Source organism: Rhinopithecus bieti, unplaced genomic scaffold (assembly GCF_001698545.2).
Source record: "Rhinopithecus bieti isolate Rb0 unplaced genomic scaffold, ASM169854v2 scaffold_35857, whole genome shotgun sequence".
In the NCBI taxonomy this organism is placed as follows: Eukaryota; Metazoa; Chordata; class Mammalia; order Primates; family Cercopithecidae; genus Rhinopithecus; species Rhinopithecus bieti.
In genome coordinates this window covers 60,586-82,322 of record NW_016814943.1, presented here as the reverse complement: position 1 = coordinate 82,322, position 21,737 = coordinate 60,586, and the positions used below count along the sequence as shown (strand labels likewise).

The following is a 21,737-nucleotide window of genomic DNA, read 5'->3' as shown; positions in this document are numbered from 1 at the left end:
GGGCGCCTATAATGCCAGCTACTCGGGAGGCTGAGTCAGGAGAATTGCTTGAACCCGGGAGGTGGAGGTTGCAATGAGCAGTCATCACACTACTGCACTCCAGCCTGGGCAACAGAGCGAGACTCAGTTAAAAAAAAAAAAAAGACACAACCCACCCACCAAATGTTCGTGGCATTTCTATGAGGCAGGCACTGATTAGTGTCATTCTGCAAACAAGGAAATTGAGGCTCGGAGAAGACTTGCTCAAAGGCACACAGCTAGTATGTGTGCCTGTGGGTGTGGGGTGGAATTGAAACCTAAGTTTGTCTGCTTCACCCTTCCTCATACCTCTTTAGCTGATGGGGGGCTCCATATGGTGGGGGAGGAAAGGGGCTTGGTTTCCCTATCAGGACCACGAGAAGTTTGAATAAGATGATCTGAGAGGGCCCTTTCAGCTCTGACAGGATCTGTCCCGGGCATTCCCCACCCCTCAAACCCCTCAGTCTCCCACATTCAGGGGGCCTGGCTCAGAGAGGGAGGGTGGCTCACAGCAGCCTGTGCCCTTGACTGAGCTCCTGAGCCCAGAGAGCCTGCCTTTCTGACTGGGGCCTTGAAGCAGCAGCATTGGAAAGGGGAGCACGCAGTCCAAGTGTGTGTGTGGATCTGGCAGGCTGCCTCTTAGCCCTGAGATCCAGCCGTGTGTTGATTCACATCTGCCAAGGACATGTGCAACCACAGACCTGTGTGTATGCATGTGCATGCATGTGGGCCTTCACGCCGTGTGCATGCTTTTGTATGTCTACAGGCTTTTTGGAGATGTGCCTGGCTGTGTCTCTGTGTGTCCCCAGTGCTTGTGTAGGAGGGTATGTATCTGATGTGCCTGTGTGCCTACCTCTGTATATGCATGCATGCATATGTGTGTGAGTCTACATCATGTTAGGAATGTGCACTGTTTGTGTGTACATGTGCATTTGCCTGCTTGTGCCACGGTATATGTGTGCTCGTCTCTATGTGTGTATGTGTGTATGCACACTTGAATGGTGTGCCTGTGCATATGTGTGTGGGGCTGAATGTGCACAAATGCACGTGTATGTCCTCTGTGGACACGCACATGAGTGAATGTGTGCCAACGTCTGGGACCCGGGATAGAGATCCTCAACCTTCTCTTGGGGCTGTCCTAGCCCACCAGTTTTCTTTTGTTTTGTTTGAGACATAGTCTCAGTCTAATGGCCAGGCTGGAATGCAGTGGTGCCATCATGGCTCACTGCAGTTATCCTCCTGCCTCAGCCCACAAGTAGCTGAGAAAACAGGCATGCATCACCATGCCTGACTAATTTTAAATTTTTTTTCTAGAGACAGAGTCTTAGTATGTTGCCCAGGCTGGTCTTTGAACTCCTGAACCTAAGTGATCCACCTGCCTTGGCATCCCAAAGTGCTGGGATTACAGGTATGACACCATACCTATAATTACTATTCCTCCTCCTCCTCCTCCTCCTCCTCCTCCTCCTTCTGAGTTAGGATCTCACTCTGTAGTCCAAGCTGGAGTGTAATGGTGCAATCATAGCACACTGCAGCCTTGAACTCCTGGGCTCAAGCAATCCTCCCAATTCAGTCTCCCAAGTAACTGGGACTACAGGTGTCCATCATGCATCACCATGCCCAGCTAATTTTTTTATTTTTCATAAAGGGTCTCACTATATTGTCCAGGCTGGTCTGGAACTCCTGGCCTCAATCAGTCCTCTCGCATTGGCCTCCCAAAATGCTAGAATTATAGGCATGAGCCACCGCCCTTAACCTAGCCCAACAGTTTCTAAGAGGCTGACAGGGGTTAGGACATGTTTGCTGGGTATCTGAGAAGTTGGGGGAATGAGTGCAAAGAGATTTAAATCCATGCCAGGCACCTAGAACAGTCAACCGGGGTAGGGGACAGAGGTGCCTCTCGGGCATCAAACCTCAAAGGTGCTTTAATTTTCCCTTCCCCCGTTGTTCTCGTTCCATCCAGCTCTCCATCATTTCTTCCTCTCCCATCCTCATTTCCACTGCAGCTGCCTCCTTCCTGGCCTCTGCATCTCCGCTTGGGCCTTTCCGCACTATCCCTGCCCACTACTGCTGGAGTGCTTTTTCTAAAACCATCCACTTAATTATATCCCTATTGTACTGAAATCAGCCCCTTATTCCCCAAAACAGTCGTCACCAGAGTTTCAGATTTCATGGATGAGGAAAACGTTCTTAAATAAATAAATAGGGAAACAATCAGCATGTTGCAAACTTTGTAATTTTGCTGAGGGCAGACATTTAAAAAATTTCTCACTCATATTTTGTAGGAGAAAGATCATTTGAATCCCCACCCCCACAGGAAGGACACAACAGTCTCCAAATAAAGAATAGTCCTTTGAGTGGAATTAATTTAGTTTTATGAACACTGCACGACATTATCCCTACTTTTCTCTCATTCCGCCACAGATGGTTGAAAAATCTCATTCGGGACCTCCACTAGGTGAGGACCATGAATCCACAGATCAATTCCAAACCCTTTTGGAAGTAGTCCCTGCTTCCCCTTCTCAAGCTCCTATTCCCTATAACCCTACATTTGAGCCACATCACGAAAGAAGCCCTTCCCCCCAGCCCACTACCATTTGACTGCCTCCAAACTCTAGCTCACGAAGTTCCCTCTGCCAGGCATGCCTGGAATGCCCTTCCCCCACTTTTGGACTGACAAACTCTTCTCTTCCTTTAAGCCTCAGACTCAGCCCAAATGTGACCTCCTGTGAAATCTCTCCAAGTCCCGCCCGGTGGAATGGATCTTTCCTTCCCAAAGGTCCCAGCATTCTTTCATCCTGTCTTACAGTCAGTCAGGCTAATCGTTTGAAAGTCTTCCTCCTGGGTTGTACTGTGGGAAACCACACAGTGTCAAGAAAGGCATGGACTTAGGAGCTCAGATCCCAGCTCTGCCAGTCATATCTGAGCAACCTTGTAAATATTTCTTAACTATTCACAGTGTTCTTCCCCTATCCATAAAAGCAGGAAAATAATGGGTTGTGCTGAAGATCACTGCCACAGGAATGAATTAAAAGTGCCTAGGTCTGGTACATAGTGGATACTAAATAAATATTAGTTTCTTGGTTCTTGAAAGTGGAATCATGCTTTACACACCCTCGTAGGTTCGGCTGTGCTCATGTATCCCCCATGGCCAGGATATAGTAGACACTCAACAAATATTTACTGACAAACTATTTAGCACAATGTCTGGCACATAGTAGGTGCCTGGTAAATATTTGTTACTTTTCTTATATTCTTTTTGAGGACAAAAGCCATGTCCTTCTTTGCCTTCTTCTAAAAAATGGAGATGGCAGTCTCCCTATATTGCCTAAGCTGCTCTCAAACCCCTGGCCTCAAGTGATCCTCCCACCTCGGCCTTCCAGAATGCTGGGATTATAGACGTGAGCCACTGTGTCCAGCTCTTTTTTGTCTTTGTGTAGCTCCAATGGTGCCTAGCACAGAGTATGTGCTTTGATATATGTGGATAGAAATTAATAATATAATAATAATAATAAAAGTAATAATAATAGATACCATGTGCTTGTGTGGATACTCCTCACCAGGCATCCTGCAGTGACCTTACACCATTATCTCCTGGATTTGCATACATTTACTATGTAAACAATAACACCAACCTCATTACCCCATAAGGTTGGTGTTACTATGGTCCTCATTCTAAAGCTGAGAGGAAACTGAGGTTCAGAGAGGTTAAGCATCTTGCCTTTGTGGCAAGATCCAGGAAGCAACAGAGGCAAGTTTTATGAAAAAAGAACCAACTAGCCGACTTGTTTGTATGGGAATGCAACAGAAGGTCACAGAACTGGTTAAGTGACAAAGGTGAGACTTGAACCCAATCCCTTTTAACTCTGAGAGCCTCAGGTAGTCTCAGAAGCCCGTCTGGTCCGTTTTCCCAGCTGGCGCGCAATGGTCCGCATCTGCCTCCTTCCCCCCTGAGCAGCGGGATGGGCTGGGGCTGGGCAGTCACTTACCTTCACCTTCCTGAAGCAAGACCAGAAAACGTCCAGCAGAGGCATGGTGGCGTGTGGGGAGCTGCTAGGGCCGGCAGAGCTGTGCCAGGCACGGTCCCCTCCCACTCTGGGGATGAGGCTAAAAAGAGGCCTGGTACTCAGCGAGAGCCAGCCCGGGCCCTGCGCTCCATGAGCCGGCCCCGCGAGGGGAGAAGCGGAGAGCAGCGGTTGCCGGGGGCTCAGCTGCCTTGACAGCGGCGCCTCCCGCCTCCTGGAGGGCCACTGAGGGAGGGAAAAAGGGAGGGAGGGAGAGAGGCCGGCTAAGGAGGAGGGACCAGGAGGCGGGTCACTGATTCAAACTCGGCACCGTTAGCCAGTTGGCTGGAACGGGACAGCAATGCCAATTGAAATTCCCTGAACATTACAGTTCCCCGGCTCTGGGTGTCCGGCCCGCCTGCCGGCTCCCCTGCCAGCCCCGCCACCTGCATGCTGGCATTGCCTGCCTGCTTGCTTGCTTCTTGGCTGACTAACGCGTCAGCTCTCTTTGGGGACCTCTCGGTAGAGCCCAGACCACACAGGGCCTGTGGAAAGAATACCAAGGAAAAGGGGCAAGGAAGGAGAGCCCCGGCCCCAGCAGGACCGAACAAGGTGTGAATGCAGTCCACGTAAGGGGAAAAGCTTGGAGCCTCAGGAGCCCCTCTCAGACAGGAGCCCTGGCCCTGCCTCAGTGGATCATCCTCCAGCCCTCTAAAGTGAGGACTCTTGACTCACTGTGGCATCTCGGAGAGTCCCCTTCCTCCTGGGTCTCAGTTTTCCTAGCTGTACAATGAGATGCCTGGTTAGAGGTCTCTAAGTCTCAAATCTGTTTGGGGTTAGGTACAGGGCAAGTCTCAAAGAAACTTCGCTCTGGACAACCACAGTTCTTCTCAGAACTCCCCTGCTGCTCCTGGGAGTCCATAGGAAGTCAGGTCTTGCCCCAAAGAGAATCTGAGCCCTAAAATGCCATTTCATCCATTCCCCTGCCTCAGGACATAACAGCTCTCTCCCAACTCAGATAGACTGGGTGTATGCCCTTTTCTGAACATCTTCTGAAGAGATGATGGCTTCCCTCCTTTATCCAGTCCCATGCTCAGGACCCTCGAAGCCCAGAAGTTTAGCCTGGAATCTAAACTTGAACCCTCTGGATGCCCTCAAGTCGGTTCTTTTAAAGTTAGCAGTAGGCAGTTCTAGAGGCTTTCTGGGCAGGAAGCCATTAAGAAGCACTGACCCTCCCACTCTCTCAGCCCCTCCCCAGGCATCAGAAGGCAGGGTGCCATGGCTAGTGGCCAGAAGGCTCCCAGGGACCCCATGGCAAAAGGCCAGGCTTGGATCTCTGGAGGCACATGTCATCATGAGGCCCAGAATAACTTACTCTCCCTGGCCTCACTTCTGTTTCAGAGACCCAAGTTAGTCAGGCAAACAGCCAGGTCCTGGGACCCTGGAAGGTCCTAGGCTGCTTTAAGCAAGCCTCTGCCTGCCTTCGAGGCCTTTCTTCATCAGTGGCTTTGTCTGGAGGTTTGTCCAGAGTCTCTGTGAGGGTCCCCCCAGCTCTGTTTACAACTTACTCTGTGGCCCTCAGTTTCCTCGTTTGTACCAAGGAGGCTGCAATCACTGACCTCAGCCTCTCTCTAGCACCGACCTCAGGGGTGTCTCAGATGTGAGTTTTGTTGGGCTGTGTCGGGAAGATAGTCAGCAAGAGCCAAGATAAGTGGCTTCCCACCCACCTCCAGCTGAGCACAGGCTTATAAGGGGAAGCCCTCTGCATGTGGGGGCGGAATAACAGGAGGAGTCAGAGCTCAGAGACTTTTCTCCTTTGAGCATATGCCCTCCTGCCCTGCAGCCAGAGGCCTGAGGATGGAGAACTGGGAAGCAACTATTACAGTAAAAGCTGCCTGCCCTCCTAGGATGGCCTCATAGTCTTTCGCTCTCTGGAGTTCACCTCCTTCTTTCCATTCCGGCCCCTGGGAGGAGATGTGTCAGCCATGCCTTTGGGCATTCATTCAGGAGGCATTAGTGCACAGCACACCACATTAAGCTAAGAAACCAGGAGACTTCAGTTTCAGTTCTGGGTCTCTCACAACAGTTTAGTCTTGAGGTGGTTTTAAGCCATGAACTCAGAAGTTGACTGCCTGGATTCAAATACTAGTTGTTACTCTTTAACTGGTGACCTTGGGCCTGTTACTGCCTTAGTGCTCCCATGCGTAAAATGGGGAATAATAATAGTACCTACCTCCTTTGGGAGGTTTACACAGAATGAATTAAAGCATGTAGTATAGTGTCTGGCATAAAGTAAGTTCTCAATAAATGTTATTTGTGGCTCAGTCTCCATCAGCCAGGAAGGATGTTGGTGTTAAGGTTGACATATCTATCAAGGATAATAACTACCGTGGCTTTCAGTGCTTTGATGAAACCTCAGATGCATGGGTTTCATATTATTGAAGCATTTATTGCTTCCCTGAGGGTTGCAGCTCTCTGTGTTTGCTCTGACCAAACCAAGGAAGAAGGCATGTGCAGATTTTTACAGAAATTATGATTCCATAAAAGATTTTGAGGAGATGAAGAAGGCTGGTACAAAGTGATTTGGAATATAAAGAATTTCTTTGGGTTGAATTACAGAAGTTTGTCACTGACCTGTGTTCCTGAACTATGAAATATGAATATGTGGGCTAAGAAATGGTTTCTCTTCATAAATAAACAATTAACAAATAAAAATAAATCTCCTTTGGTATTATTGAAGAAGCAGAGGCTTTGGAGCCAGACAGACTTAGATTTGAATCCTGGTTCTGCTACCTCCTAGCAGTGTACCCTTATAAAAGCCACTTCCCTTCCCTAAGCCTGTTCCCTCATCTGTAAACTGAGAGTCACTGCTTACATAAGGGGACTGCTGTTAGGAGTTAATGAGATAACATATGCTTGACACATAGTAGGTGTTCAATAAATGTTAGCTCCCTTCCTCTCTCGTCTTGTCCTGAATGCTCCTGGCTCTCCCTGCTTCTGGTAAAGCAGAAGGAGCATTGATTTGACATTATTAGATGTGAATTTAGATCCAAGCCCAGCTACTTTTTTGGTTGTGTAACCACCTTAGCCAAATCACATTACCTCTGGAACCTTCGGTTTTCATGGCTATAATAGGAGAATAAGGATAAAGATCTATGCTCACCTCCCAGGTTTGTCATTAAGAAAGAAGGAACAGGCCAGGTGCGGTGGCTCATGCCTGTAATCCCAGCACTTTGGGAGGCCGAGATGGGCAGATCACCTGAGGTCAGGAGTTCGAGACCAGCCTAATATGGTGAAACCCTGTCTCTACTAAAAATATAAAAAATTAGCTGGGCGTGGTGGTGGGTGCCTGTAATCCCAGCTACTCAGGAGGCTGAGGCGGGAGAATCGTTTGAACCCAGGAGGCGGAGGTTGCAGTGAGCTGAGATTGCACCATTGCACTCCAGCCTGGGCGGCAAGAGCAAAACTCCGTCTCAAACAAAGAAAGGAGGAACATGCAGGACCTGATGTGAAGTGGTTCTCTCAGTTAACACAAGTTCTCCCTCCTCATCTCCCTCCTCCCCACATACCCCCATGCGGACTCTGAATCTGGCAGGTTCTCCCTTGCCTCACACTCAAGGCCTGACAACTGGCATAGCAGTCATGAAATCTGCTTTCTTTGGGTGGCAGGTATGGAGAGTGTAGCATTCAGGGAAGCTGGAACCCGGAGGGGCTGGGCAACTGTGCGCAGGCAAGTGGGGAGGCTAGCACATCAAGCCTCGCCTGATCAGCTGCTTGATTTCTCCATTCAGGAACTGGCACTGCCCACAAGCGGGTGTCTTGTTTAAGGCCCAAGTCACCGGTCTATGCCAAGGAACCCAGGTGAAGGAGAAGACAGGCCAGGCCCGGTATGGCTGAGGCCCATGAGGAAGGAAGAATGGCCTTTCTCCCAAAGTTACTGTGCCCATTCCTGTGCCAGATATTGAGCAGAGCGCATCTGTGACCATTGTGGGACCAGACAGAAAACTATATGGAATGAGAAAGGAAGTCAGACCTACTAGAACAGGACCACTGTACACTATTAAAAGTTATGAAGGATTTCATGGAGTTTTTATTTATGTGGGTTACATCTATCCATATTCACTATATTAGAAATTAAGATGGAAACATTTAAGGAATATTGCTTGATTGATTCGTTCATTGTCAAAGTCATGCTTAAAAATTAAACATGTTAATATAAATAATATATTTTAGAATATATTTTTAGTATTTTATGAAGTATAACAATATTTTACAAAACAAAAATAAATTTACCGAGAAGAGTGGGGAGGTTTTACATTTGTTGTTATTCTCTTTGATGTTTGGCTGGATTCAGAAGCAGCTGGATTCTCATAGCTGCTTCTGCTATGTATTGAAGTATATGAAGAAAATTCTGCCTCCTACGGATATGTTAGTTTGAAAAGATCTCCTTGACCTTTGGAAAGATTCTCAGGGACCTTCAGGGATTCTTTTCTTTTTTTTTTTTTTTTTTTTTTTAGGACAGGGTCTCTGTCACCTAAGCTGGAGTGCAGTGGCACGATCATAGCTTATTGTAGCCTCGAACTCTTTCACCTCGGCCTGTTAAGTAACTGGGACTACAGGTGCACTAATATATAGCGTATATTTAATGGATTTTTTATATATAAATATATTTAGAGATGGGGGTCTCATTATGTTGCCCAGGCTTTCCAGGGACTCTTGGACCACAATTTGAGAACCACTGCATTAGAAGATCTTAATTAGACCTCATTAGAGAGTCCTGGAACGTCTGAACTGGAAGTCTTGCAGAGCATCCCATTTGAAACCCCCCTCATTGAGTAAAAAAAGGAAACTGAGGCCCAAATAGGGAAGGAGAATACTCAAATTCACACAGCAAGTCAGTGGCAGAGCTCAGAGTTGGATCCAGGTTTCCTGCTTCCTAGGAAAGTTATTTTCCCACCACCTTTGAATAAAATACAGCTATATATTCTAAGGGTGTCAGCTGTGATACACTGGAGAGTACCTGAGTCTGGATGATAGAGAGGCTTGCGTCCTAGCACAATTACTAGCAATTACTTGCTGTAATTGATGCAGCAGTCAGATATTTTTAGAACATCCAAGAATCATAGCATGGATGCCAATAAGGTAGTGAGTTTCCTGTCACTAGATGCATATGAGGAAAAGGTTAACTCAGCTAACCACTTGGGTTCCTATCAGCTTCAAGAGTCTAAGAGAGGTGACTATAAATGGTACTTACTCCACAGTTCAGGCAGGGTTGCCATGCAGGGCCAAATCAGTCATTTTTCCACATTGAGCCAGGGACATGGTAGGCAGGAAAAGATTAGAATTCTTCCTCATTTATTTTGTTAAAAATGATTTATGTATCTATTTACATTCTACTTTTCATTCAATAATATCCATTCATCCATTTGACAAATATTTATTTGACATCTACTCTATGCTAGGCAATTTGCTGGGTGCCTTGTTCCAATAAAAATCATAAGTGATTTCAGATGAGAATAATACATCTCATTGCACTAGAAAAGTACCTCTTTATCTCCTTTTATTTCAATCTCTACCTGTTTATTTTATGGTCATTTTAGTGAGTACCATGAACCCAATGAACCCTTGACTACTGAGTGTGTTTAAGGGTATATTAGTCAGGGTTCTCCAGACAGACAGAACCAATAGGATATATATATATATATATCAGGAGAATTGGCTCATGCAATTATGGAGGCTCAGAAGTCCCACAACAGGCTGCCTTCAAGGTCTGCAAGCTGGAGACCCTAGAATGCTGGTAACGTTCATGGCTCAGTCCAAATCTGAAGGCCTTAGACCAAGGGAAGCTGAGGTGTAACTCTCAGTCTGAGGTTGAAGGCCTGAGAACCCCAGTGTTGTGGAGGAAGCGCTGGTGTAAGTCTAGAGTTCAAAGGCTGGAGAACTTGGAATTCTGATGTCCAAGGACAAAAGAGGAAGACTGTATCCTAGCTCCAGCGGGTAATTCAACATATCTGCCTTTTCTGTTTTTGCTCTCTGCAGGCCCCCAGCAGACTGGCTGGTGCCCGCTCACATTGAGAGTGGATCTTCCCCACCTAGTCCACTCAGACGCATGCCCTGATCTCCTCCAGAAACATCCAAAAATAATGCTTTACTAGGTTTCTAGGTATTCCATAATCCAGTCAAGTTGACACTTAAAATTAACCATCACAGGAGTAATAGTGAAGAATCAGAAAAGTAAACTTGGACAGAACTTGGTGTTTGTATTTCATCATTTTTTTCCTGGTCTCTGAGCATTTGCCAATCTTTTAATTAATGCATTCCACTATAACAGAGGGAAACAGCTAAGCTTGGTGGAAAGAAAATAAAGTTTTTAGCATTCCACAGGAAGGCAGTGACTTGTGAAAGGCGTAAGTCTTGATTTCCATTTCCAATCATTACTTTAGAGAATAGAAGCATAGAAGTGCTTCTATGAGACAAACATTTGTGTAACAATCTCCAAACAACAGCTTATTCTCCTAGAGAGAAATACGGTATTTTACACAGCTCCTCAAGGGCAGAAACTTCCTCCTGAGGGAACATGATTTTCCAAGGCATGTGTATTTTCAATGTAGAGCTACACACATTAGCATCTAGCACCTTCTGCTAATAGGTCACAGGATCTTATATCCAGGCCTTTTACTTTCACCCATGTATTCATCCAGTAGACCTTACTGATTAGCACTCTGTGCTTGGCGCTGAGGATACAGAGATGATGATGATGATGATGATGATGATGATGATGATGATGATGATGATTTAAAACAATTGCTAAGATTTATTGGGCATTTTTTTGTACTCTTTCAATTCTAAGCACTCTCATTTAGTTTTCAGAGTAACATTATGAAGAAATTACTCTTATAATTTTCATTTCACGTATGAGAAAACTGAGTCCCAGAGAAGTAAGAAATCTTGCTCAAGGTCACACAGCTGGTAGGTGACAGAGCTGGGGTTCAAGCAAAAGCCACCCCACTCCAGAGCCCATTCTTTTACTCTTTGCTGTCTGTTCAAATATGACCCCCACCTTGGCAGAGGGCTGACTCATGCTCCACAGGAGAGTTAAGCCAACCAGACAAACAGCCTTGATCCAAAATACAGCATGAGGGGGTGGAAGCAGAGAGTCAGAGAAAGTGTTATTGGAAGCTAGATGAGGGTCAACTCAAGGAATAAGAAAGCTTGAGGGAAGAGGTGACATTCGTGTTGATAGATGAGCAGGTTTTGGGAAAGTGATGGGACGAGTATTCTTGATAGAAGAGACAGCATAAGCAAAGGTCTAAAAGTAGGAATTCAGAAATTACATATGAAGAAGTTCATTCAAGATGTCTCCAGTATAGGGTTCATAGGATCACAATACTGAGCAAATAAAAGTACAAGTTGCCCAGTTAAAGTTGGACTTCAGATAAATTTTAATACAAGTGTGTCTGAAACTCACCTTTAACTGGGGTCCTATATTTTATACAGCAACCCCAAGAATGCATAAATGAGAAGCTAGAATGAGAAAGGGCACATTGGAATCAGATCATACAGAACTCTCAACATCAGGTTAAGTCATTGCCGGATGATTTTGCAAACTTGCCTCTCTGAGCCTCAGTTTCCCCTACTTGTAATGTGAGAGCACTGGACTAGACCAGTAGTTCCTAAACCCAGTGCACAACTATATTCCAAAGTGTAGATCCCCAGACTCTTCCCCAAATTTCCTGAATCCGAACCTTAGGGAGAAGAATCTGGTTCTCTGGTGATTCTGATGAACAACTAAGTTTGAAAACCAATGGGCTCGGTGGCTCTAAGTATCCTTCTAGCTTCAATATTCTTTGTGACTGCTTCAAGAGTGATCATACCAGAGAGATAGGCTATACCTTTATACTATCAAGTCCCTGAGTCCCTTCCTTCCCTCAGTTTCCCTCACCAGTGAGGCCCAACCATTTCTATAAAAGACTTTGGGACTCCCCTTCCATTCCTCTCCCAGCTTCCAGAAGGCCCCATGTCAAATGCCCATACTACAGGGAGTTCTGGCAGATAGGAGGTAGCTGATCATTTTTGTGTGAGTGTGCAAAATGTCCCTTGCCTTGTAGGAGTTTCTTGGGATGGGATGGAGACTGGTGTTCAGTGTGTCACAGGACCATCAAGACCAACGGCCTGAAACTGAGGCAGGCCTAAGCATGATCTCTAGAAAAGATATGAGATACCCCTTGGAGAAGTGAAATTACTGCTGTTAGAAAGTCTGGTCTTCCACAGCAGGGACTGAGGTGGGAAATAGCGACTTCCCAGCTCAGGAACACAAGGCCTCTGCCTCCTGCCACAGTGGCTACTGCCCATAAGTAGGTCAACTCAGCACCTCATAGGTCCTGTGGCTCCTACTCCAACCAGTTATACTGAGAATTAGAGTCAGGGCAGGGGATATGAGATCCCCAAAGATCAGGCTCTGCTATGTTTCCTAGCCAGACCTGGCAGCCTCTACCCTGGGCCAACCCACTTTACCTCTCCAAGAGGCCCACTTGCCAATAGGCCAATCCTGCTGGGCCTCACAGGAAGTGGTGGCAACTGGAGGCTGAATCCCCTAAGCATCTGTCAGTAGGATTGTAGGTTATCATCAGCCCAGCATGTGAGCAATTTCTGCACAAGGTGGTGGCACCAAATGCTTTGGTATCAGGGCTGTCGTCTTGGCTCTGACAGGTCAACCAGAATCTGGCAGGGCTGAGAGAGCAGGGTATGTGGGGGGAAGGGAGGAGTCAAATATCGGGAGAGGGGGGCCGAGAAACGGGGCAGGAGAAAGAAACAGACTGGCTTGGAGCAAGGTCTGGGTCAGTGACACTCTAGGCCTCCTCTTAGGGCCCCTGGATGGCCCAATGGCATGTCTCAAGGCCTAACAGAGCTCAGGGGGAGCCTGAGTTAGTGTCAGCTAATGCTGGGAGCCTCTGCTAGGCTTGGTGGGTAGTCAGATTTCCTATTATGGGTTATCATGGCCACAGTTTGCTGAAGCAAGCCCAGATGCCCTGAGAGATGGAAGGACCTGGGCAGGCTTTGCTATACTTGCAGTCAGGCAGGCAGAACAGATAGAACAGGCTCTCTAGAGAGCTGAGGCAATAGCGAGAAGTGGGGACACCCAAGGGAACAGTAGAAGTTTTCAGTCTTACACAATGTCTTGGGGAGGACACAGCAACTGACGAGGGGTCCAGGGATGGGTGATGCCAAATACTCTAGGGGAGAGTTGGGGCGGGCGGGGAGTGGGGTGTGTGCAGGGGCAGGTGGCAGCAAGACCTTGCTGGGGGAAAAGGGACCAGACTTAAGTCGGTGAGGGGATCGGCAATAGCAAACTAGAGCTCAGCTATCACTTTACCTTGGATGGAACCCAGGGATCAGAGCTGGTGTGGGCAAGGTGGGGACTTGGCTATTGTTTCCGGTCAGATCCCAGTGACTAGAACCAGGGCATAGGGCCAGCGCCAAATCACAGCAAGAGTCTGATGTGGAGGCCAGCAGGTGGGCCCAGGGCTTCCCAGTGTCAGCATGGGGGCCAGAGACGGAGTTGGGCCTGAAGCGGGGGTCAGAAGGTCTCAGCGATGGGGGAAGGAGATGAGCAGCAACCGGGCACCAGGCAAGGTTAGTTAGTAGACATCCCACAGGGCAAAAGTCAGTCCAAAAGTGCCTGCCCCCCTGTATTTGACACAACGCAGCTTGTACAGCTTGACTCAGACCATGCTGTAGTGGCAAAAAGGCTTCCCAAGAGGCCCAGCTGCAGCAAAAGCAAGCCCTGAGCTGTGAATCTGTGGCCTTCTTGGTGACTTGATGAACCATGAGACCCGGAACAAGCCATTGCTAGGCTGATATGCTTCCGTTTCTCTATATACCATCAATCCATAGAGCTGGAGGAAGAAAAATGCATGGAATACATGGAAGGAGAAAAAAGCAAAATAAGTAATAAGAGCAGTGATGAGGATGGTGAAAATAAAATAAATAACAACAGAACAATAAGAAGAAAGTATAATGATGAATTCTAACAAAATAACCACAACCACGGCTAACATGCATTGAGCTCTTACTGTGTGCCAGACACCACTCTAAACACTTTCCATGGATGACCTCAGTTCCCCAGACTACTGAGTGGCCTTGGGGCTCAGCTTGTGGCCAAAACCAGAGCTTTCCTCTATCAAAGGCACAGTGGCCTTTCTCAAGACTGCAATAATTGCCATCATCTTGTTGGCACTGGGACCTGACCACCAAGCCTCATGCCCCTCTTCTAGTGTCCTGGCCCTCAAATCGACAGAGAGTAGTTTTAGAGCTAAGTCCTGACCCCATGCGAGCAGGGAAAGCACTGTTCTGGCAGTTAGGAGGAAGAAGGACATAGCCTGGCCATGGGATTTGGGACAAAGCACTTCTTTGTGGAGTTCAATTCTCACATGTATACATTTCATTCATTCATTAAACAAATATTTACCATTATATGCCAGACACTGTTCTACTCACTGAGGATACAATAGTAAATGAGACCAACACAGCCTCTGCCCTCCTGAAGCTTACATTCCAGTGGGAGAGACAAACGATAAACACAAAAAGTAAACATGTAGAAAATCAGACCCTTATATTAGAAGGGAAGGAAGACTAGGCTTAGAGGCAGTAGGCGTACCTCATAGTCCTAGCCCAGCCCCTGATAGCTGGGAAATCTTGGGCAAATCTCTGCATCACTCTAGGCTGCATCATTCCAGGTCTCCTCTTCTGAAAAATCTGGAAAAAAGTCTCTGTCCTGTGCACCTCCTAAGTGGTTATTTTATGATGATATGATAAAAGAATATCAGAGCAACTGAGGCTTTGTGAGTGCTATGCAAATGGAGGGGGGATTTATCATAGTCCCAGTAGCTAAGTTGGCTGTGGGAGAGGTGAACTGAGACAAGGAAAGCATTGTGCTTTTCAACCCATGTATACCTTTTTCAGAAGACTGGAACTCTATGAGAGCAGCTTGGTTTTAACATCAGCCTCTACTAAGTTAAACATTTAAATCAAATGAAACTCACACTTGACTTTTAAATATACAAACACCTGGGTACAATTCAGTACGTTTCTCACTGGTCTTCAGCTGTTCTTAATTCTGAGGATTAAATAAGTCAATGCATCTAATTTTTTTTAAATTGAAAAACACCATAGAAATGTGTTATTTCCTCCTAGAATCCTGAAATTTGGAATTATGCGCTCCAGTGGGGCCTAATTGTCTGGAAGGTCAAGTCATTTGGGCATCAAAGGTGAGCATATATTGCCACAGTGTTGGGATGGGATGGGTTCCTTGGGTCCACCTGAGGTCCTCAGAGAAGGAGGCCAAGCTGCACTAGGCCGGGCCCCTAGTGGGGAGAGGGACTTACTGCCGTCCCACACAGAGGCTCTTGGGAGGAGAGGGACTTCATCTGGCAGCATAAAGAAAATAAGCCATTCAGTTAAATATTGCAACAGCCTGCTAACTCTTCTCCCTGCCTCCAGCCTCCACCCTCCACCCCTCCAATCTACTTTCCAACACTGCTTATAAATTGTGGGTAAGGCAATTCGGCTTTTAAACACTTTAAAAATATAAATACTACATGAGTAGCTTTTTTGTAGCAAACAGTATCAATAATAAAGAAGTCTATAGACTTCTTTAGACTGTTTTTTTTTTTTTTTGTCCTCAGCACTATTGACATTTGGGACTGGATAATTCTTTGTTGTGAGGGCTGTCCAATGTCTTGCAGGATGTTTAGCAACATCCCTGGTCTCTGCTCACTAGATGCCAGTACCACTCTCCCAGTTGTGATAACTAAGAAACATCTACAGACACGGGCAAATATCCCCTGGGTGGCAAAATTTCCCCCCATTGGGAATAATTGTTAAAGAGTAAAAAGTGCACGCCCCCCTTCACCTTTGCCAACCCACTCCCCTCCTCAGAGATAATCGTCATTTGACATTGGTCATCCAGGCCTTTTCTATATATTTTCACACATATGTATATATCTAGCAATATGATCTTTCCAAAATGCAGATTTGATTGTATTACTCCTGTGATCCAGTTTCTCTCCAATAGCCTGCATAAGAAAATGCAAAATTCTTAGCCAGGCAAACAGGGTCTTCGGGACCTGACTTCTTCAGACTTTTGCCCTGCCATCCCTTCCTTGTGGTACGCTTCCCACTGTAAAGACTAAAAATGCCATAAACTCACCTTTCTAGTCTTTCTTGAATTTAGGGCACAGGAAAGGAATGTCTGATGGGGAGCTTCCGGGAAAGGTTTTCCTGCCTGCTATAAGAACACACATGGAATGAAGGGGTCCTCTCATTCTTCACTGTATGTGGTTGAGCCTGCATGCAACACAATAACCATCTTGCAATCAAAAAGACAGATCAAAGATTGTGCCACTGCATTCCAGTCTGGGTGATGGAGCAAGGCCCTATCTCTAAAAAAAAATTTTTAATTAAAAAAAAGAGAGGCATGTCGTTGACAAATCAAGGATGATTGAACAGAAGGATAAGAAACCCTCTGAATCTTTGATGACATCATCACTGAGCCACTGAACCTGCCTGGGAACCACCTACCTTTGGACTACCTATCATGTGAGATAATAAGCCAATGTGTTCATGTGTTCATAATACTTTTAGTTGGATATCCACTCACTTGCGGTTGAAAGCATCCAAACTAATACATACCATATTCCACCCATTCATGGTTGCCTAACACACTAGTAAATGCCTTTGTGCATGCTGGTGCCTCTCTCTGCCTGGAATGTATTTCCACTGTATCTGCATGACAAATACTCTTACATCAAGTCCCATCTTAAGTATCACCTCCTACCCTATGAAGACTTTCTAACCATCATCCTATACCCAGAAAAGGTAAACATCCCTCTCCTTCATGAATCTGTTTCATCTTGTTAATATTGTGTTATAAAATGTATCATACTGAATTGCAACTTATTTGTTAGTCTGTGAGCTTCTTGAGGGATGAGGCCATATCTGATTCATTTCTGAATGAATGTGCTCATCACAAGGCTTGAAATAGAGTATACTTAGTAAATTTTTACTGAGTGGGTGTCAAGCCAGACCCCTATTGACTCCAGTAGCGATGGCACTGTGTCCGAGAGGCCACAGAAGAGAGCTGGATCCAGTAAACAAGACATAGGGTTTATTGGAGATTTACATACAGGGTGGTCCAGGAGTGGTGGGTTTGACAGGAAAACCAAACCGTTTGTAAAAGCATGCAGTTTATACAGCATTTTACTTAGCACTCTTCCCCTAGCAACCTCCGTCTAACCCAAAACAAAGGGCCTCGGTTCCTTGCATGTCCTGTGTTCCAAGAATTGGGCCAGAGGTTCAGAGATGTTCCTCACAGATAAGGAATGAATCTCCGGGTTGGCCACTCCTGGATTCCTTAGCTTGGAACTCTGAGCACACATTCTTCTTAGACCATAGGGTCATTCTCAGGGTATGCTTAAGTTATTATTCTCAGGTGCGTCTGCCATACGGGGTGGGGGAGGGGGTGGTTAAATGGATTAGTGAATGAATAAGGAAATGAATGAACTGACCAAGTCAGCTGGTAGGGAGATGGTAAACAGCCCATTTCTCTGAGTGCCTTGCTTCACCCCATGCTGGCTGGAACCCTCAAAGATCAGGAAAGGGTGGATCACCTGAGGTCAGGAGCTCGAGACCAGCCTGGCCAACATGGCGAAACCCCATCTCTACTAAAACTACAAAAATTACCTGGGCGTGGTGGCAGGCGTCTGTAATCCCAGCTACTCAGGAGGCTGAGGCAGGAGAATAGCTTGAACCTGGGAGGTGGAGGTTGCAGTGAGCCAAGATCGTGCCACTGCACTTCAGCATGGGCAACAAGAGCAAGGCTCCGTCTCAAAAAAAAAAAAAAAAAAAAAAAAATCAGGAAAGGGGAGGATTCTATGGATAGGAGAGGCCTTTACAGATAGGACTTCACTCCATTCATATTGCAGCTCTGTCACCACTCCCTTGTCCCTTCCCTTTTCTCCTCACTACTAGGCTCTGCCTTTGAGTTGAAGAAGAAAAACAAAGGTTAGCACTCAATCATATTTGTTCCAGAAAGAAGTAATCATCTCAGGGTACATGGTCCCAATGAGGTCACCTAGCCACTTCTTCCTCAATGTGCTAGGGGCTTGTTACAAGCGTGGAATCTCAGGCCCCAAACCAGACCTTTGAATCAGGACTTGCATTTTCACAGGATTTCCCAGGTTCTTCCCATACACATGAAAGTTTGAAGAGCATGGCTGTTTAGCTCTCTATGGAAGCAGCATGGCATTTGCTCAAGTACAAACAAGTGGGACTTCTCCCATTCATCAAAACCTCATGGAAAACCATCCCAGAGCTTGTCTTCATCACAATTTTAGACGCCTTTTCAACTCGTTTGTTCAGAGTGTTCATATCTCACTTATGACTGTGGTTTGCCATCCTCCAACCTAGCTCTGTTAGGGACCACCTGATATAACCACAGAGCTTGAAGGAGCACACATGCTCAACAATTGCTCTTTGCCTGTTTCTGAGCAAGCCCTTCTGGAAAAGAGGGAGGAATAGCTCAGGCCTGACTCCCAAGTCCTTGGGAAGGTGGGTCTTCTCAGTTTTTCTAAGAGGGTGGCCTTCTAGAAACCCCGGGTAATAATAATAATAATAATAATGGTAATAATAATAATAGTACCACCAGAAAGTGGTACTTGAAATATTTCACAGCTGTGGCACAAGCTCTGACCAATCAGAATGGGCCCCTACCAGTGTGTGGCTACTGAATATCAGACTTGACCATACGGGATATTTGTAGAGCAATGAGCACTTTCTTAAGCCCTTTCACTCTCACTTGAACTCTCCAACATCCCCCAAGGCATGTTTTGACCATAAGTAAAGTAAGACTAAGAAAGGTCATGTGACTTGCTTAAAATCACAACAACTGGGAAGTGGTGGAGCTAGATTTTGAACCCATCTGTCTTCCTCTGCATTCTGCAGTTCCCACACTATGCCATAATTCTTCCTCCCTTTCTGGCCTGGACACACCCACACCCCATTCTTCTGGAGTTCTTCCTCAGCTTCAAGGACCAGCTATCCAGCATGGTGCCTTATGTGGGGAGCTGGTAAAGGAGACAGGTGAGCCAGGAAGATCTCCTCATCTCAGGCCACAAATGAAAGAACTGGCAGAGGCCTTCAAGGTAATGTAACCCAATGTTTCCATTTTGTAACAAGTAAACTATACTCTTGATAGAAGAGACAGGCTGAGCATCACCTACAGAACCAGAACAGACTTCAAAGATCACTTAGTCTACCATCTCCCCCTGTCACTCCCATTTCACAATGACCCAGAGGGAACTGACCTGGCTAACAGAGCAGGTTAGTGTCAGAGCTAGAGCTCAAACTAAGGCTTCCTTATGGATTCAAGACACAGCTCATTCTATCATTCCATTCTGGTCTCCCAGACATTTCTTTTTCAAAATAAAACAGGAGAACCCCCTATACTATAAGAAGCACCTTTAAAAGTATCCTTTATTGTTGCACAGCATTAATTTGCAGGAAAGATTGATGGAAAGTTCTTGATAGAAGGAGAAAAAGAAAGAGAGAATCACTTCACAGAGCCTTCCACTTTCTAACTTTTTGGAATTTTGAATATATTTGAGCCTGTTTTGTTTTTATTCTTCATCTGCAACTTTTCAAAAAGGCATTTCACTTTGCAGTAAATTATTTTATACTACAGGCCACCTTGTGTAATAATCAGATCATTCCATTTTGCTTACCCATGGAGGAATGCTGCCTTTTGGACTGTTTGCAGCTTTCTTCCATGATTTGTTTCCCATTCCACCTTTTCTATCCTGCTTTCATGCCCAGAGTGTAAGAGCCAGACCTAGGGCTAATCAAGGAAAAGGAGAAGAACGGAGGAAGGGTATAGTCCTGCAGCCCCAACCTGGAGCCATCTCCACAGATCCAGGCTCTCTGCCAATCTACACCACAGGATGAGGAAATCTCATAAGGAGGGAGAAGAGAGGTTCACAGACAGCTCCAGCAAACCATACGCTCCCCATCTCCCTCTGGATCTGAGCCTGGAATCAAGTTTGTGTGGCCTTGGGAGTCATAGCCCAGCTCTGCCATTCACATTCATGCCTCTAAGCTTCAGTTTCCACAAAATAAAGGTGAAAATACACACAAGGTGCCATGTGGAGACCTGCTTATAGTGTACGTGAAAAGTATGTGGTGAATAACATAAAGGAGTGACACTTCCATGAGATGTGCTGCATATCCTGGTATATGCCCATGCCTACTGATGTTACGGGACCAGCTGATGCATAGGTGTGGGGAAGTTCTAGCCCTGGCTGAGGGTGAATCAGAACTCTTACTTAGTAAGTGTGTGGGTATGGAAGGGAATGCGGGGAGCTGTGCTTGGGGAAGGGCCTACTGAGAAGGCAGAGGAGTTCCAAGACTAAGCCGAACCCTTTGCTGAGTGGCCCTCAACCATCTGAACACATCCCATGCCCTTTTCCAATGTCATCCTGGGGCCTGCCAGGAGACGGGGGGGTGGTTGGCCAGGGGCAGGCTCATCCAGCCTGAAATGACATTGTCAGGCCCTAGAGACCCCTCTCCACAGGCCTGAGCTGGGCCAGGCTGGGGACAGGGTGTGTAAAAGCCACACACCTCTCCACAAGCAGCCCTCCAGCTTCGAGGGCGCCAGGTCTGGTGGCAGTGTGGGGTCAGGCCATGGGGGCTGATGATGGAGCCTGTGAGTGGGAAGGAAGAGCCTCTCTTTCTGCTTCCCCACTCGTCCTCCCCTTCCCAGGTATTTTCCTTGGGAGCTGCAACCCTGGAGGGACACTTGAAAGGATCCCAGGCAAGGAGGCAGGATCCTGAGGGCTGTTCAAGGACTCTGGGTACCCATAGCCCCAGAGTGAGCTGGGAGCAATGCTGGGGGCAGAGACCAGGGCTCCAGGAGTGGGATGGCTTAGCCTCATCCCTCCCTTTCCCTGCCTTTCCCCTCAGGCTCCCCACCCTTCCTTTTTCTCACTTTCCTTCCCTGGCCCCAGGTAGCCCCCATCCTCAGAGGACTATCATGCCACCCCCACCCCCATGCTCTGCAGAAGCCCTGTGCATGCTGGACTTGCAGATGCCCCACCCCCATGGGAACACACAGAGAAGCTCACAGAAGCAGAGCATTCTGGAAGGAAGGGACCCTAGAACCAGGGCCCACCCCGTTTTTTCCAGATGAGGAGAGTGGGCCTAGCCAGGGAGGAGCAAGCTCCAGGGCTGAAGACTGAGACTAAGCTGGGCGGAGAGGAGTGCTTCTGTCCTCGCCTGCTGTGTGTGGGGTGCGGGGCTATGTCAGAGGCGGTCTTGCCTTTGCTCATCTCCCCTCTGCACGTTGTGACCTTCTTCTGGAGGGCAGGAATGTGGTGGGGCACTGGGGTGGACGTCCTGCTCTGAGCGTCTGTGCCACCACAGTCACCAAGTGCTCTGTCCAGGGTGACCCCACCTATTTGTTAGGGCTGGGCAGGCAGACCTCCCTGAGGGGTTAGGGGGGGTGTTCCATCTGCCTGCAGCAGAAAACCTCTGGCCCCTTGGAGATAGGCCAGTAAGGTCAGTCTCAAGGCCCACCCTGGGTATGAAATGGGGCCTGTGGCACTGTCATGGCCCAGGAGTCTAGAGTGGATGTTGGGGCCCGGCCTTCCATCAGGCTGGCATATT

General features: G+C 47.0%; 1 protein-coding gene across 3 annotated transcripts in view; it reads right to left on the bottom strand.

Annotated features, from left to right (window-relative positions):
- STARD8 (StAR related lipid transfer domain containing 8) overlaps positions 1 to 4,267 on the bottom strand; it is a 79,413-nt gene extending 75,146 nt beyond the window's left edge. Inside the window, exon 1 of one of the 3 annotated variants that reach the window (XM_017852757.1) lies at positions 4,008 to 4,267. Coding sequence is in view for 2 of the 3 variants with exons in the window: in XM_017852751.1 (XP_017708240.1) it covers positions 4,008 to 4,052 (45 nt within the window). In the remaining variant the exon portion in view is untranslated. The remainder of the gene's footprint in view (positions 1 to 4,007) is intronic. The other 2 variants (XM_017852751.1, XM_017852750.1) reach the window with 2 other exon arrangements.
- Positions 4,268 to 21,737: the final 17,470 nt, after the last annotated feature.